The sequence below is a fragment of the Syngnathus floridae genome, chromosome 9 (genome assembly GCF_059516105.1).
Source record: "Syngnathus floridae isolate MCC-2025c chromosome 9, RoL_Sflo_1.0, whole genome shotgun sequence".
In the NCBI taxonomy this organism is placed as follows: domain Eukaryota; kingdom Metazoa; phylum Chordata; class Actinopteri; order Syngnathiformes; family Syngnathidae; genus Syngnathus; species Syngnathus floridae.
In genome coordinates this window covers 9655279-9670839 of record NC_142421.1, presented here as the reverse complement: position 1 = coordinate 9670839, position 15561 = coordinate 9655279, and the positions used below count along the sequence as shown (strand labels likewise).

Here is a 15561-nt window from a genome sequence, read left to right as displayed (position 1 = left end):
TAAATACTCTGAAAGAAGCTCTTCAGACATGACGTGTTAGTTAAAAAAACAAAAAACGCCGGAGGTGTATTCATGCATTCATTTGGCAAGCAACAGCAGAGTGCAAATACTAATCCGAGGACAGCATTGTGGCACTAAATCAATAACCATAAATAAATGTTTGCATTTTTCACAGTGAGTAAACAGCCTCAAAGAAGATGATGCAGCTGCCGGACCACGTGAACCGCATTTAACACCACAGCTTGACCACAGGAAGGCAAGTGGGAATCACGTCACATTCGGTTTAAGTTTTAAGAGGGAAAAAGTAGCACGAAATTAAAGCTCTCTAACCACACACATTTACTACAGCCCACTAAACTATTCCACAACACTTAATGATAAAACGAGCACCTTCATCTGCAAACTGGTTGGTCTCTTTTTGGCTGGTCGTGAGGTCTCGATGTAGATAATTTCACTTATCACCTCTGTGATCTGTTCTACATGCATGTGCATGAACACACGACAGAATTTCAACTCATATTTCTTCAGTGGCCAAGATTGCAAAAGAGGGTATTTATTTTCAATTTCACAGCATTCCACTCATCTGTAGCTATACTTGCAAAAGAGGTTTATTCCAGATGCAGCAAGATCACAGAGAAGAATTGTAGAGAAGCTTCAGACATATCTGCAGTATCTCAGTAATGCAATTATTGAAATTTAAATACTCAAATGTATGTGTTGGACACATGACCAGAGACATTTTTATGCAGATTACTCAAATGTGGTAATTGTAACAAGTAATATACTGAAGAAAATACTAAACAAAGTAAGATTTCAGTCCTATTTTATTCTTTCGGGGAAAAAAATAATTTTTACACAAAATAACATTCTGGTACAGAGCGATTCTGACTTACATCAGTGTGCTGCCCTCTTGTGGAAGGTCAAAAATAGAACGTTCTTGAAAATAAAATACAAGAACAGTTTCTTACTATAACAATATATTGAAAGTCATAGAAAATGTCAGACACATTTTCCTTGTATTACAAGAAATGCAAATTTGTACTCAAATCAAATTAGTACAAGCATAAGTTTGCCAAACGATCTCTGTTGTTAGTATTTATCCACATTATTAATGTTACATTATTTTGAAACGCAAATGAATCAAATTCAAAATGCAGTTGTGTCACCAAAGTCCTTGTTCCATTTGTTGTACATGTTGAGAGTTGCTGGGCTAACACTGGGCTTGATGCGCTTCAGGGAATCCTCAAAGTCTTTAATCTTGATGTTGCGCATCTTGAAAATGAGAGGAGGATATCTTAGATTAATTTCCAAACTAAGTAGAAGGAACATCATTGATTGCATATACTAACCTGACTAGCAGACATGTGACGAACTTGGTCTGGTCCCAATTCTGTGTGAGAAGATTTTCACATTAACTCTTAAATCTTACCTACGGGACAAGATGCAATCATTCATCAGTTGAAAGGTTCCTACCTCTGATTGGCCCCAGTGCAGCATCTTTAGCCAAGGATGTCAGATCACTTCCAGAATACCCTGCAGTTGCTCTATTAATACAGAAAGTGTGGCACGTTCATCATAAAATCTTGCGGGGTAAAGTTGTAAATATAGACATGGTGACTATAACAAACTCACTTTGCAAGCCAGCACAACTCATTATTGCTCAGTGGACTCCCATGCTTTGCTAAAAGATGTTGCAGAAGTGTGACTCTCGTCTGACAAAATAGAACATCAACATTTATAGGCTGACAGCAAAAGAAACCCTGACTTTGGTAGGGATGGTAAATACCTTCTCATCAGGCAATGCCACGTAGACTCTTTTTGCAAAGCGCCTGCAGGATATATCAGAGAACACAGATGATCCATAAAAAAAAAAACTAACAGGAGTGATGGTTGTGCAGAACAAAAGGGTACAGTGAGGTACCTTAACACTGCTTCATCTAGTTCCTGAGGTCTGTTGGTGGCTCCCATGACAAGCACTCTGTCATCTCCTCCAGACTGCACCTGACCCAGAAAAGCACACCAATGTGACAATAAGGACGCAGCAATAACTACAACATGTAATTTGCATCGTGAGCATTAAATGTCCGAAACCTCTTACCCCATCAAATTCAATGAGGAACTCTGTTTTTAAACGACGTGAGAACTCCTGCTCTCCTTCCCGCCTCTCACAGAGCAAACTGTCCACTTCATCTAAAAGTGGATGCAAAATCAGAATATGGCTGTTCAAATATAAATATAAAGGGGGTCTAATTTGGGTGGAAGGGTCCAGTCTAAGTGTACAATACCAACCAATGAAGATGACAGAGGGCTGTAACTCCCTGGCAGCAGAAAACAATGCTCGGACAAGCTTCTCACTCTCTCCCACCTGAAAAGAGGTTACAGTGGATGGTGAACATCACAGGGGGAAAAAAGTACCAATTAAAATGATCACATGTACAATCTTGACTGCACTTACGTATTTTGACGTCAAACTGGCTGCACTCATGTTGAAGAATGTGCTGTTTGACTCTGCCGCAACTGCTTTTGCCTAGTAAAGGAAGCAAAAACTGCATTCAATTGCTGACTGAACACACAAACAACAAAATTGGTTTTGGTGTGAGAGTCAAGTGCATCCATGCTTCTTCTCGCATGGGAAAAAATACACCACTCATTACTAATTCACTCACCAGCATAGTTTTCCCATTTCCTGGTGGGCCGAATAAGAGCAAACCTCGTGCAGGAGCTCTCAACCCAGTGAAGAGCTACACAGGGAAAGATTGACCAATCATGAAATGCGGTGCATATTACGGTGACCATGACACATATTGAGACGTTCACCTCCGGTCTTAAGGAAGGAAGAATGACAATTTCCTGGAGTGCTTGTTTGGCCAGATCCTGGCCAGCAATATCATTAAATGTTACAGATGCCCCACTGAAATGAAGACATGAAAACACGGAATAACTACAGAATCTTTTCTCGAAAAGTGCATTATTTCCACTTACGTGTCTACAATTTCATTCAGGATCATGTTTGCCAGTTTGCTGTCCACATTCTTGAAATTTTTCAGCTGCTTCTTTTGGGGCTGCTTTGAATGTCTACCCGCTTGTGGTGTTACCTTCGCAACGACAAATAATATCTCAACCTCCATCATAACAAGACACATGATTATTAAAGTCATTTACCTTTAAATCGGGGGCTCTATAAGGTGGTCTTCCTGCTGTAGAGGGCCTGGAGTTTTTGGACCCCCCTTGGACCGCAGTCTGACTTTTAGGTTTCGTTTGTTTTGGAACATTTTCTGGAGCATTCTGGGGTCGAATCCTCCCTTTGGAAGCCAAAGTGCTCTCTGTACAGACACCAACAGTACTAATTATTATTTATTTTTTTGTCAAGCAGATACAGCATCCATAAGACCCTAACATATTTGTTAGAAAAACATTGACTAGTGTCTACCGAAAAGGGGAGAATATGCAATCCCCACACAGAAAGGCTAAGAACCATATAGAAGATGTGCCCGTAGGAGAATTATATGGAACAAAATCAGATTGTTTCTTACCTAAAAGAGCAAGTCTGTCTTTAGCCATGGTGAGGTTGGTGATCATTTTATCCTGAAGTCTTTTGGCCCGCTCATACTGCTCCCCTGTTGACAGCTAAATTAGCGTAAAAGCAAGCATACAGTATTGTCCTAATTGCTCGGTTCCTACCTTGTCCCGTGATCGTCACCGCGATGCCGCTTTCGAGCTCAACAATTCCCCTCTTGTACCACTGTAGAGCCTCCTCCTTCTCTCCTGCCACCACACAAGAGTTCTTAGAAAGCTGTCACAGAACCGCAAACAAGTAAGATGGTACCCATGGGCACCGTAAACATACCTGTATCATCTTCGTCGATCCTCAGTGCTTTGGATATATACTCAAACGCTTGCTTATGATGGTTTTTAACCACTTCGCCAGTATCTCTGCCGTTACTCGCATTTGTTTTTACCGACATCACTCCTTTTGTAAATCTACAGCTCAGACTTTAGCATATTATTTAGCACAATGCGGTGAAGTTAGGCTAAACCATTGTAGTCAGATCGATACATCTGGATTCTCAGATACATCGGCATCAATATATTTACGATAGTTTAACTTATCGGAAGATTATCCCGAAAATAGTACTGTATTCTTGTTCATGGTGGTCTATGATACGATTTGGACGTACGGTATTGATTTCCGAAAGCGATCACTAACTTCCGCCTTCGCATTCAAGCTCCGCCCTCTTGTCCAAGCGCGTAGTGAATAAAAAGTATTCCGTAGATATTTTCAAAATAATAGCATTTTTTTAGTTTGTTTTGGAGTCGGAAATAGAATGCAGCACACTTAAAGAGACAAAACGAAACATTGGTTTATGGGATAACTGCTTTTTGAGATATTTCATAATTTTTCAGTTAATTTTTCATGTTGATGTACTCTGTATTCAAGACACTCACAATTCAACTGATTAAATTATTTTACAAATATGGAACTGATTTAGAAAGTGTCAGGCTTACCACGTAGCGTTATGTGGTAGGAAATATGCGTTTTAACACACTACATGTGTGTGTAAAAAATAAAATACAAAAAAATATTAAAAATAAAAATAAATAAAAATTAATGGTTGCCAACAGTTACGTCACGTCCGAGACTCCGCCTATGGGTCTCAGCCAATCACAGTTGTTGAAAGTCATCACTAGGACAACTTCGGCGACGCCCCTTGGCTGACTTGCTCATCAATCAAACCAACATTTTCCTCGTGTTTTTTTTTTTTTTTTCCCGTGACAACTATCTGAAATTCTAGTGTTGTTCTTTCTGATTGCGCCCGATGTGTTTGAATTTTTGTACTTTGTAGTTTGAGCTGCTTGTCTGAACGTCGGTTCCCCCTCTCGACGAACCGGTCAACAGCAGCTGACGGAACACTTTAGCCCGCAAGCCACTGAGCCGACTGTTTCCCTCAGTCCCAACTGTTCTTTGTCTCTTCTCCATTAACAAGTTAGCCACAGCCATCAATTCCCAGACGTGTTTGCTGACACTGGTTTACAATTAGATTTTAATCGACTGACAAGACCTAACTACACCAAAATAGGCAGCTTTGGAACCAAGATGTCCAACCGAGTGGTGTGCAGAGAAGCAAGTCACGCCGGGAGCTGGTACTCTGCTTCGGGTAATTGTCAACACAGCACCGGGCGTTAGCACACCGTGTGATAGCTGCCTTTTGTCTTTGATCCCCCCCAGCACTGCATGTTTTGCTTTTTTAGCATTTTGTAGTTTCGTCTTTAATACCTAGTGAAAGCAACCCCCCAAATCGAGAGCTTTAGACAACGTTTCATTTGTTGATGGAGATAAGATAGCTAACATTTAGCAGTAGCTTGTCTTGCTCGCTCATTGTCATTCGGCAATTTCTACCATTTATTCTCGTTTGTGTTTAACAAGATATCTACAGTTCAACAGTTTCCAACAATTCGAGCAAAAAAGACCAGTGTGACAGTCTTGCTTAACATAGCTATATAAAACATGGCCGCAACTCTTGATGCCATGAAGATACATTTCAGTCTTGTTATGACCTCGTTTAATAGTGTGCAACACTGGAATGCTTTTAGTTATGCCGTTTAACAGTCCCTGCTGAAAGACAAACAGCTAGGTTAGGGTAACAACATCGCGCATCCACGTTCCCCCCTTCCCCCACCTCAGCAGCCAGTTATCCCTTTAAGCCTCCCTGTCTGCATTGTAATGATAGCTAGTTTGTTCTATATGTCGTTTCCTTTGCTCGATATGAAAAAGCTGCATTATCACTGTATTCAGAATTGATGCACCCACAAAAACTGTTGTTTTAACTTGAATTTGTAAATATGCAGGGATGGTATCCTCAACCAATGTTTTATTTGTGCACCCTGGATGCAGTTTAGGCACACCTGTTAAAACTAATAATAATAATTTTAAAAAATCTATTTTAACACAAGCATTTCAGGTTTTTATTAATTGAGCTACATAAGACGGTTCAGTTTTAGAAACACCTCACAGTCTCTTGCAGTGCAGTTGCATACCTCTGCAAAGTATAACCTCTCAGGGTGTGCCTCTTTCCTCAAAAAATAGTGGTCATACTGCATAGTTTGATATTGATCCGATACCAAGAAAATACTGGCCCAAGATATATACAGATACAAATACTTATAATTAAGATCATTAGATTGCCAAATCATTTTGCCATTTCAAAGTATTCTTAGCTGAAACAATATAAAAATAAGTATGCCATCTTTTATTGGTCTTTTCCATCTATTTTCAGGAGCCCAGCTGAATGCACAACTAGAAGGCTGGTTGTCGCAAGCACAGTCTACAATCAAACCCGCCAGAGCCATCATAGCTCCGTAATCACATTGAAAAACTGAAGAGAAATGTTATCTTGGCTTCCAAGCCATCTCATTTGTGTTGCAATTTTATTTTTTATTTTTTTTTGCAGGCATGCAGGGTATACCTACTGTGGTGCTTGTGCCGCGCATGCCTACAAGCAGGTTGACCCTTCTGTTACGTAAGTCTTTGATGAGTCTTTGTTTAAAAGTATAGTGAAACCTCTCAGGTCAAATCCAGAGACTTGCTCAGACAGTATTTCGTGAAATCAAGCTTGAAAAAACCTTTTATGACTTTGCCCTCCAAATGATACAACTTAACAGGCACTTCTGAGGTTCTGGTACTGTGGAGTGACACGATGTCTTTTACTCTTCAGTCGTAGGGTGTTCATCCTGGGACCCTCTCACCATGTGCCCCTCTCCCGCTGTGCCCTATCAACAGCTGACGTCTACAGGACACCTTTGTATGACCTGAGAATCGACCAGAAGGGTATGATGAGATGATTAGAACAAATGAAAATCACCTTCGTGTGAATGCTATTTGGCTATCCGATTAATTACAATTAATCTCTGATTTTCAGTTTATGCTGACCTCTGGAAAACAGGGTTGTTTGAGAGGATGAGCATGCAGACGGACGAAGATGAGCACAGTATTGAAATGCACTTGCCTTATACTGCTAAAGCCATGGAAAGGTAATTCATGTTTCATTACAAAATAATAAGCTGGATGTAAACAAAGGCTGAATGGACACAAATCTGGGCATCGTGACAGCATATAGGGAATAATTTTGTGGAAGGTGTGCTTGCGGGTTGTTTCATGTATTCAGATAGTGCCGTTATAAGAGCTATTTACAGCACATGCTTAAACATGAATCACATTGGTGCAATCATTCCCTTACATTACTGCACCCTGAGTGTTTTCACTGATTGATTCCAAATTCCTGTCAGCTACAAAGATGACTTCAGCATCGTGCCCGTGCTAGTGGGAGCTCTGAGCGAGTCCAAGGAACAAGAGTACGGGAAGCTGCTCAGCAAGTACCTGGCAGACCCTTCCAACCTTTTCGTTATCTCATCGGACTTCTGCCACTGGGGTCAGTTCCGATAAACATAAGGAATGGAAATGACGCGCATATATACGTATGCATTTTAGCGATTCTTAAAAAGGTTGACTTGTTTTTGTTTGTTAAGGTCAGCGGTTCCGATACACATACTATGATCAATCTCAAGGGGAAATCTACAGGTCAATTGAGCATCTTGACAAAATGGTAAACAATGTCAGTCTTTGGAGTGTGTTCTTTTCAGAAAGAATTGTTTTCAGAATAGAATGCACTCCTAGTGAAAGTCATCCATTGTGTGTTATCTCTTTGTCTTGAAAGGGGATGGGCATTATAGAACAGTTGGATCCCATGCCGTTCACCAACTACCTGAAAAAGTACCGCAATACCATCTGTGGGCGTCACCCCATTGGAGTGCTGCTAAATGTGAGTAAATGGGGAGGAATAACAAATAGACAGAGCTGCCCCATAGTTCACCGCCAAAACACTCAGGAAGAGTAATAAAAAATGGATGGATGTACATATATACAGAGGCAAGTTGAACTGTACTGGAAGTGAAGTTCATAAGATTTTTTGCAAACGGTCAAGGAACATTAAATAAAAGCATGAGAACACTGAGCGCATGTTAAGTCAGCGTTGTGTGTTTTGATGTCTTTCAGGCTGTGGCAGAGCTGAGGAAGAGCGGTATAGACATGAACTTCAGTTTTCTGAACTACGCTCAGTCGAGCGAGTGCAGAAACTGGCAGGACAGCTCTGTGAGCTACGCTGCGGGGGCGCTCATCGTTCATTGAGGTCGATGAGCGCAGGGGTCACTGCATCATCGCAGCCCTGCCGTTTATTATCTATTGCCATAACCAGACCTATACACGCTTGCCCCCCTACCTTAACCCCCCCCTCAAAAAAAAGCAAAGTCTTCTATTTGCAGGAAGGACTCAGCCACGTTACCCTCCCAGCGCTCCTGTCTTTTTCCCCACTATCCTCCCAGTTCGCTGTCAGTCTCAGAATATTAGGTGGAATATTTCAGTTTCAAAGCGACATTCTGAGACGATAGGTCGATGGAAAAATTTAGAGGTCAGATAAGGTTTAACATGATTATGGTTTGAATTAAGTGGCGATCTTATTTGGGCTCTTGTGAGGGCCACAGTCGTCCCCTGTCCCTTTGAACTCAATGGATTTGGAGTTGTGATAAGCAATCATCGGACACTTGGTGGTTCATGCTCATGTAATCTTCCTCAGATAAATAATGAAAACAACAAATCCGCAGGATATGGAAATCAAAAATAGTGATATATTACAGGAAAGCTAAAGAAGTGTTTTTTCAGCTATGTCAAACCAGTTTCGCGTAGTATGTTGGCATTTTGAACAAAAGGGCTGCATTTAGTTGCGTTCACTAACCCCCTGCTTTACAAAACCAAAACCAGATAAAGCTCACATTACTTCAACTTGTTTTAATCTATTTTATTTTTAACAAAATCTTATTTATCCCCTATCTAGTTTTAGTAGCTGTTGTATTTACTGATTACTGTGTGGATTTGGACACAAGCAGTGTTGTCGTAGATGGTTTTTAGTCATCAACATAATTTTCCCCATTAAACCAGTGGTGCGACAAAGCGTTCCATTTTAAAGATACAAATTCCGGTGAAGTGTGCAAATTGCCAATCATGTCTTGGAAAAGATGGTTGTTTACCCCCTGCCCGTTTACTGTAGGGACATTATCAGCATTTGTTTGAATGTTTTGGTTCAATTTCAAATTTGGAATCATGAGACTGTTAACATATGACAACAGAAAGCGTTGGGAGTGTTTGAATTTAATCACGAGTGGCATTAAAGCTTTTTACTTTATCTGCACAAAGCCATAATGCTTGGCTGTAGTTGGAATTTAGCAGTTACATCTGCTAAATGAAATGTGCCCCATAATGAGGCGGTTAAGTGCATACAGAAACAGAATGCCACAGTTGGTTGATTGTGACGGGAGCATTGACTCATGGCAATATATTTCTGGCAGCACACGGTTTCCATCATCCTGCCGTTTTTGACACGGGGATTCTCTTGAGTTTTCCATTTAAAAAAAAATGTTGAACACAAACGAGTTCATTAACCCCACCCCACACACACACTTTTGAAGAGGAAGCTTTAGCCGCTTCTCAATGAACACTGGAAGAAGTTGCTGGATTTGATGATAATTAGGTGGGTAAATTCTTGTGAACTGGGCAACTTTCTAATCTGAAATTGTAATGTGGTGTGTCCACATTTTGAAAACATAGTTGGGGGAAACAAAATACTTCAACTAAAATATTCCAAGAATAGTTGAGCTGTAATCATCACTGTAGATGATGTAGTCCTCTCGACGTTTGTTGTCCTCACCACCATATGAAAGTAAAGAAAATACTTTTGTTTGAAACAATGTGGCCACAGACTGCAAATTGAGTCACCAGTCACTTGGTCTGGTGTTGATTTCAAACCAGTAAAGCATGACACACTGTGTTGTTGTGCCTTTTTATCAACATTGCACGAACACATTTATCGTGTATTCTCACAAATAGTCTTATTTAGAAAGTGTAATCGTTTTTTCGCTATGTGCCCTGCCCACCACACCCCACCCTGGCCTTCTTTACCTGGTTCCCACAAATGCCACCTTCAGTCCACGTGTGTGTGTGAACTCCCCCCCCCCCCCCTCTGTTGTTCTCCAGTGCCACCAATTGTTTCCCATTTGCTTTCATCAACAGGGAGTGGTGGTTGTCCCCCCGCCACCTCACCCAACTCCTGTACTAAGACAAAGCCTGAACCTCAACACTGTTCTTTTGCTTTCTAATATTTGTATTTTAGATTTTTTTTCCTGTGTATTTTTTTTCTTCTTGTTAAGAACACGGTAACTTACATCATTTTCCGAAAATATACTACTCCCGAAACGGAGTTTTTTGATCTCAGGTTCCACTGGCAAAGCATCGCAAGAGATTCTCCAGATAAGGCAAAGGATTTATGTTACAAAGCAAGTAAAATATACTGAAAAGCAAGTATGTTGTCTTGTATTTCCTTATATACACTTATAAATCCAAATGAAATAAGTGACAGTACTGCTCAAAATATGTAATCTGATGAAATGCAGATAGTTGCTCTTTTATCAAAGATGATAGAACATAAAGATAGAATACAAAGAACATTGTGCTTATGCTTTAAAGTAGACAATGGAACCTCAAATTACTTAAAGGAAAAAAAGTCCTACCTGGATACTGTAAGTCACTGACTGTGCTGCTCCTCAGCAATTGATTTCTAAGCTTCTATATATTCAAAGTTGTTTATTTTTGTGTGTGATTCCTCTCCTTCAACAGGAAGTTCAGGTACCCGGGAGGTTTTACTGTAGGTTAGGCAATTGAACCTAATAAACTCCCTTTTGTTTGGAAAAGTAAACTCCAAACCTATTTAAAATAACATTAACCATAATGTTATGCATTACATTAATGGTACAATTACATAAGATGTTGTTGCTGACAGCATTTTTTTCTTAAGGCCGATGTCTTCAAAGAGTGAACAAAAATTATTCACATTTGTATATGCACACAAAGGCATAGTGGACACACCTCTCTTTGCTTTTGAGAGCTTTCGCGGTGGCTGGTTGACATTTCTGAGGATTTCATAATAGGGAAATAAATAAAACAGACTTGACAGTATGTACTGCAATAAGGATTTGCTTAACTATCTCAGCTTTGGCATGGTCTTGGCAGGACTATGGCACCTCTACCACCACAAGAAAATCCAAACCTGCTATGGCCGCCACATGGAACACACGCCTCACACCGGGGTGGTGCCAGCCAGTCTGGCTTGGTTCCTTCAGGAGTTACCAGCTATTCTGATCCCAATACTTCTGATGCTCATTCCGCAAAAACCCAACAATGTGGGAAAGATGCTTCTACTTGGAACCTTTTGCCTACACTATTTTCACAGGTAAAAGAAACGCAGTCGTGAAGAGCTCCGTCTGCAGATAACAGTACAGAGACAGCCATGACATAACTAGATTTTATTGGCAAGAGTGCGAGCAAAACAATTACAGTAAGGAACCTGATGTTAGTGCATCAAGAGCACAAATATTTAAAAGTGATAAATAATAGAGACTGGCAGATACTGTAAATGTTCAACTTGCTTTGTGAACCCTCTTTCAACCCCCCAGGACATTCATCTATTCACTTCTGACCAAAGGACGATCTTACCCATTGAATGTGATGTTGGGAGCAATGATGTTTACATCTGCAAATGGGTTCTTGCAGGGACATTACCTATTGCATTGTGCACAGCTGGACGGGTGGAAAACCGACTGTCGTCTTAAAATCGGTGGGTATCACATAGGCTACATTTTGTTACATTGTATTATAAAGTGAATCATTCATTCAGATGTGCAGTGCTTTATAGCGAAATTATTTGTGATGAATAATCAGGAGGACTTCTTTTAGGTTTATTACTTTTTTACACTGGAATGGCAATCAATTTGCACAGTGATTATTGTCTACGTAACTTAAGGAAAAATGGGGAAGTGATTTACAAGGTGCCCAAAGGTAAGAAAAAGTTTAGACCCCAGTTAACTCCTATAGTATTAGCTATGTGTGGAATTGTTTTTTCATGTTTTCTTTCAGGAGGCCTTTTCGAGTACGTATCTGCTCCAAATTACTTTGGAGAGATTATCGAGTGGTTTGGCTACGCTATAGCCACATGGGGCCTTCCATCGCTCTCGTTTGCTGTATTTACGACATGCTTTGTAGGTCCAAGAGCTATTTACCATCACAGGTGATTATTACTAGAAACTTAGCTGTGTGGAAAATAACATAACGCATTCCAACTGAGTGACAGAATTTGCTTTTTTTGTTGTTGTTGGTTTTTTTTAGGTTTTACAAGGGTAAATTCAAGGAATACCCCAAGTCACGAAAGGCTCTCATTCCATATTTACTTTGAGAAATTGTGGTAAGACAATGAAGAAAGGGCTGCAGAATTTGCTACTTTTATTTTGTTCATGTTTAAAAGCTGGTTTACTGGTTAAAAGCGTATTGCTGACAGTAAGTGCTAAATACATTTACAGTCTGTCACTTGGAAAGATCCAAACCATACTGTAACTTTTAAGTCAGTTTCCCTTGTAGGATAGATACGCCTTGCCTCACTAAAACATTGACTTTTTATGCTTCAAAAGGTTCTGGCTTGAAAATGATTAGAGATAAAGGCATACTGTAAGTGTTGCTTGATGCAATTTTGCTACTCTGGCATTTATGTAAATGGTTAGTTAACTAAGGGGCCTCAGGCAAGGTCTGGGAAAACAAGGCGTGTTGAAACTCTGCAAAGCAAATGTTCCATTTTTCCCCATATTCAGTCACGGTGATCAATCTTACGGCACACATCTAGTTGATAAACCAAAGCAATTTGCATGTTCTTCTTAGGAAACCAGAAGTTGTTTTTAATGTTTTGTAAATTGATAGTTCATAATATAAATTTTCCTCATGTACTTGTATTGCTTTGAATTAAAAGGGAAGGGGAAAACACATGTGTGTTATGCTATTGGGTCCATCCATGCATTTCCCTCCGCTTATCTGGGGTTAAGTCGTGGGGGCAGCAGTTTTAGCAATGAAGCCCTCTCCCCAACGACTTTGTCCAGCTATTCTGGGGGAAATTTGAAGATGTTCCCAGGCTAGCCAACGTGTCTTGAGTCTACCATGAGGTCTCCTCGCAGTGGTACGTGCTTGAAGCATCTCCAACTCAGTGATAGTGTGCATTTGAATCTCTATGCGGTTTGTGATCAACTGGTGACGAGTCCAGATTGTAGTTTTGTTGTTGTCATAAACCACTCTTAATATTTTGAGTCAGTTCATATCTTGTATTGTATATCGTATATCGACGACAACATTTGCAGTTTCTATAGCAACTTGTAAAGCATTTAGTTTTGCTGTGAAGGAGTCAATCACATCTACATGCACAGCTTCATCTTGAGACAAGGATGCAGGTGAGAAGACAGCATATTTAGTATTCAAGTGACACCACTTCTTAGTCTGGTTACTCTTTATCAGCCCACAGCCACACTTGCTGTTTAAACTCTCAATGTCCTCTTGTGTCACATCTTTTGGAAGAGTCCAGTGGTGAGCACAAGTCAGATCAATGAGAGAATCCCGAGTGTCATGCTGTAGTGCTGCAGCCACGGACTCAAGAGAGCTGCAGAAAGCCTCCACGCCAAGAAGGTACTCCATTTGCAGGCAACCTAACACTGATGCGCTTGAAGTGGCGGCACACTAGGATTATAATGGGGGAATCAGTAGAGGAAATAGACAGCAATTAAGACAAAATAGAAATCACTCTTACTTGATGTCTGATGTAAGCAGCTAAGTGGGTCTCAGTGCACCCGCCTCCAAGTAAAGCAAACGGTTCCCTCAGGGTAAGTCGTAGCACGTGTTCCGTCTTCTGAAATGCCACCTTTCAAGGCCACATAGACAAAAATAAACAATATCGGATATGGCATTGTGTATCCACCTTTACTTTTTTTTTTTTTTTTAAATCGTACCTTCAGTTCATTTAACATCGTCTCATTCCTGTGACAGAGGATTGTGGTACAAATCACAGACTCCTCAGCAGGATATAAATGCAGCATAGTCTTGGATCCAAAATGTCTTGAGGTTACATTCCTCACTTTTCCATAGACCTTGTGTGGGATTGTCGTGTGTAATGTTGCCACAGGTTGAGCCCCTGTTGAGGTAAACAAAAAGTGTGATGAATAAAGCCACAGCTATAATTCACATTAAACTAAATGAATGGATTAAAATGTTAAACATTTACCCAGATTTCTGATATTACTAGAAATGATTTAATACATTTCCATCATTAGACCAATTATATACTGTATGCAATATTTGAGGGCTGTAAATTAATAGCTGACATTGCAATAATGTCTCAAGTTGCGGATACCTGTGAGTTGAGTAAGCGGCTCCATGAGATTAATTCCCACCCTTTCCACGACTATGATGCCGTGACTCCTTAGGTATTGCTGCAGAACTGGATGGATAACCTTCTGACAAACACATAGCTTCACGTCATCTTTCAATGCCTGTTTGCCCATATCGAGGAGGTGATCCAGGATCTGAGATTCCATGTCAGCGCCATATTGGACCTCAATCGGTCCATCTCCTATTTCAGAAAGGTCACCAGCAAGGGATGTGCTGAATAATACCACACGGAGGGGTTCGCATGGTTGAGTCATCAAGTCCAAGCTCTCAAAACCATCTGGAATTTCAATTAATAATCCCGGAAACACTGCAGATTCCATTACAGAAACACCCTCAATGGACACAATTACTGTCTTGCCCAGAGTTACTGTACCAGAGCTGTTAGATGGTACAGTTAGTAAAAAGGCTTGCACTGCCAACTTGCTGATGTGAAATGCTTCATACTCTGTTAACATACTGGCTGGTTTGCTGCAGAGAATACTGTCAGCCAACTTGATTAAGTTTTGGCTACTGCAAAAGTCGAGCTTCACTTTACAACCACACGCTTCTTGGTGAAGGTAATCGGTACACAGACCCAAAAGGTGTTTATTTATCCTGACAGCTTCATTTTGTCCTAGACCAGACAGTTTGACTTTTTCAATAAGAGCTACACAAAGTATAGCTGCAAACAACCCGCAGTCACTAAAGCGAGATACGTGGCTGCGAACAGAGGCTAAAATTAGATTGAGTAACGGTGTTGATGAATAAATGGCTGGAAGTAGCACTGATGATGTTGAGGTGGTCACAACTTGCCCTCCGATGTTGTTATGAATGTGTTTTAGTCTACCCGAGGGACCATAACAAGATCTGAGAAGCTGACCCAAAAGATGAAGCTTGTTCAAAATGTCACTGTTTTCCAATGGTTGATCCGTGCAAAGCGCTGGGGATTTCTTAACGAGTCGAGACATCGCATTTCCCTTAAATGTTCATTTGAACACCAAATAGGGAAAATGTGGTTCTTGCGGATGAATTGGTTGACTAAACTGCAGAGTTTAAAAACGGTGTTGCAAATTACGGCTTTGCCTGATTGTAATTAAAAGTACAACGGAAAATTAGGGTTCAGTCACGTTAAAATAAAAACAAAACCATAACGACATTATTTTTGGACCACATATAATTTAATAATGACCATACTTGAACAGGCTTAAATCAATTAAGTTATT

The 15561-nt window shown here is 40.4% G+C and overlaps 4 protein-coding genes and 1 long non-coding RNA gene across 8 annotated transcripts in view; 3 read left to right on the top strand and 2 right to left on the bottom strand.

Moving 5' to 3' along the window:
- Positions 1-257, top strand: part of LOC148393390 (uncharacterized) — a 31071-nt gene extending 30814 nt beyond the window's left edge. For both annotated transcript variants that reach the window (XR_015860546.1, XR_015860548.1), the window contains one exon: positions 176-257. This is a non-coding gene — a long non-coding RNA (uncharacterized LOC148393390). The remainder of the gene's footprint in view (positions 1-175) is intronic.
- Positions 258-806: 549 nt separating this feature from the next.
- On the bottom strand, positions 807-4245 carry spast (spastin). Its single transcript, XM_088385595.1, has 16 exons — positions 3848-4245; positions 3682-3765; positions 3534-3617; positions 3163-3323; positions 2983-3095; positions 2818-2911; positions 2667-2741; positions 2456-2527; positions 2290-2365; positions 2099-2190; positions 1922-2001; positions 1787-1829; positions 1633-1712; positions 1474-1544; positions 1350-1390; positions 807-1272 (listed from the first exon to the last, which is right to left on the bottom strand). The coding sequence occupies exons 1-16, from the start codon at positions 3963-3965 to the stop codon at positions 1147-1149; spliced, it is 1410 nt and encodes a 469-aa protein (XP_088241721.1). The 5' UTR covers positions 3966-4245; the 3' UTR covers positions 807-1146.
- A 454-nt stretch (positions 4246-4699) lies between these two features.
- On the top strand, positions 4700-10405 carry memo1 (mediator of cell motility 1). The gene is made up of 9 exons (XM_088385598.1): positions 4700-5156; positions 6276-6357; positions 6450-6518; positions 6714-6826; positions 6918-7029; positions 7285-7427; positions 7525-7601; positions 7713-7817; positions 8051-10405. The coding sequence occupies exons 1-9, from the start codon at positions 5096-5098 to the stop codon at positions 8180-8182; spliced, it is 894 nt and encodes a 297-aa protein (XP_088241724.1). The 5' UTR covers positions 4700-5095; the 3' UTR covers positions 8183-10405.
- A 523-nt stretch (positions 10406-10928) lies between these two features.
- srd5a2b (steroid-5-alpha-reductase, alpha polypeptide 2b) lies at positions 10929-15349 on the top strand. 2 transcript variants are annotated; one of them, XM_088385600.1, is made up of 7 exons: positions 10929-11333; positions 11557-11717; positions 11837-11938; positions 12017-12167; positions 12266-12341; positions 13493-13600; positions 14395-15349. In XM_088385600.1, the coding sequence occupies exons 1-5, from the start codon at positions 11059-11061 to the stop codon at positions 12330-12332; spliced, it is 756 nt and encodes a 251-aa protein (XP_088241726.1). In that variant the 5' UTR covers positions 10929-11058; the 3' UTR covers positions 12333-12341; positions 13493-13600; positions 14395-15349. The 2 variants fall into 2 exon arrangements, with proteins under 2 accessions (XP_088241726.1, XP_088241725.1); XM_088385599.1 differs by having other exon boundaries at positions 12266-13600.
- Positions 13222-15396, bottom strand: mkks (MKKS centrosomal shuttling protein). 2 transcript variants are annotated; one of them, XM_088385594.1, is made up of 5 exons: positions 15219-15396; positions 14322-14540; positions 13921-14102; positions 13722-13832; positions 13222-13651 (listed from the first exon to the last, which is right to left on the bottom strand). In XM_088385594.1, the coding sequence occupies exons 1-5, from the start codon at positions 15304-15306 to the stop codon at positions 13229-13231; spliced, it is 1023 nt and encodes a 340-aa protein (XP_088241720.1). In that variant the 5' UTR covers positions 15307-15396; the 3' UTR covers positions 13222-13228. The 2 variants fall into 2 exon arrangements, with proteins under 2 accessions (XP_088241720.1, XP_088241719.1); XM_088385593.1 differs by having other exon boundaries at positions 14322-15396.
- Between the last annotated feature and the right edge of the window lie 165 nt (positions 15397-15561).

What these genes read in the sequence shown, in the direction of transcription:
- spast (XM_088385595.1), bottom strand. Translation starts at nt 3,965, where the DNA reads ATGTCGGTAAAAACAAATGCGAGTAACGGCAGAGATACTGGCGAAGTG. An exon ending in ATAGAGCCCCCGATTTAAAG is followed by an intron (nt 3,096 to 3,162) that starts GTAAATGACTTT and finishes GTCGTTGCGAAG; the next exon opens with GTAACACCACAAGCGGGTAG. An exon ending in GAAATGGGAAAACTATGCTG is followed by an intron (nt 2,528 to 2,666) that starts GTGAGTGAATTA and finishes TTCCTTTACTAG; the next exon opens with GCAAAAGCAGTTGCGGCAGA.
- memo1 (XM_088385598.1), top strand. Translation starts at nt 5,096, where the DNA reads ATGTCCAACCGAGTGGTGTGCAGAGAAGCAAGTCACGCCGGGAGCTGG. An exon ending in GCCAGAGCCATCATAGCTCC is followed by an intron (nt 6,358 to 6,449) that starts GTAATCACATTG and finishes TTTTTTTTGCAG; the next exon opens with GCATGCAGGGTATACCTACT. An exon ending in TTGAGCATCTTGACAAAATG is followed by an intron (nt 7,602 to 7,712) that starts GTAAACAATGTC and finishes TTGTCTTGAAAG; the next exon opens with GGGATGGGCATTATAGAACA.
- srd5a2b (XM_088385600.1), top strand. Translation starts at nt 11,059, where the DNA reads ATGTACTGCAATAAGGATTTGCTTAACTATCTCAGCTTTGGCATGGTC. An exon ending in CGACTGTCGTCTTAAAATCG is followed by an intron (nt 11,718 to 11,836) that starts GTGGGTATCACA and finishes GACTTCTTTTAG; the next exon opens with GTTTATTACTTTTTTACACT. An exon ending in GATTTACAAGGTGCCCAAAG is followed by an intron (nt 11,939 to 12,016) that starts GTAAGAAAAAGT and finishes GTTTTCTTTCAG; the next exon opens with GAGGCCTTTTCGAGTACGTA.
- mkks (XM_088385593.1), bottom strand. Translation starts at nt 15,306, where the DNA reads ATGTCTCGACTCGTTAAGAAATCCCCAGCGCTTTGCACGGATCAACCA. An exon ending in GCCGCTTACTCAACTCACAG is followed by an intron (nt 14,103 to 14,321) that starts GTATCCGCAACT and finishes TTACCTCAACAG; the next exon opens with GGGCTCAACCTGTGGCAACA. An exon ending in CGATGTTAAATGAACTGAAG is followed by an intron (nt 13,833 to 13,920) that starts GTACGATTTAAA and finishes TGGCCTTGAAAG; the next exon opens with GTGGCATTTCAGAAGACGGA.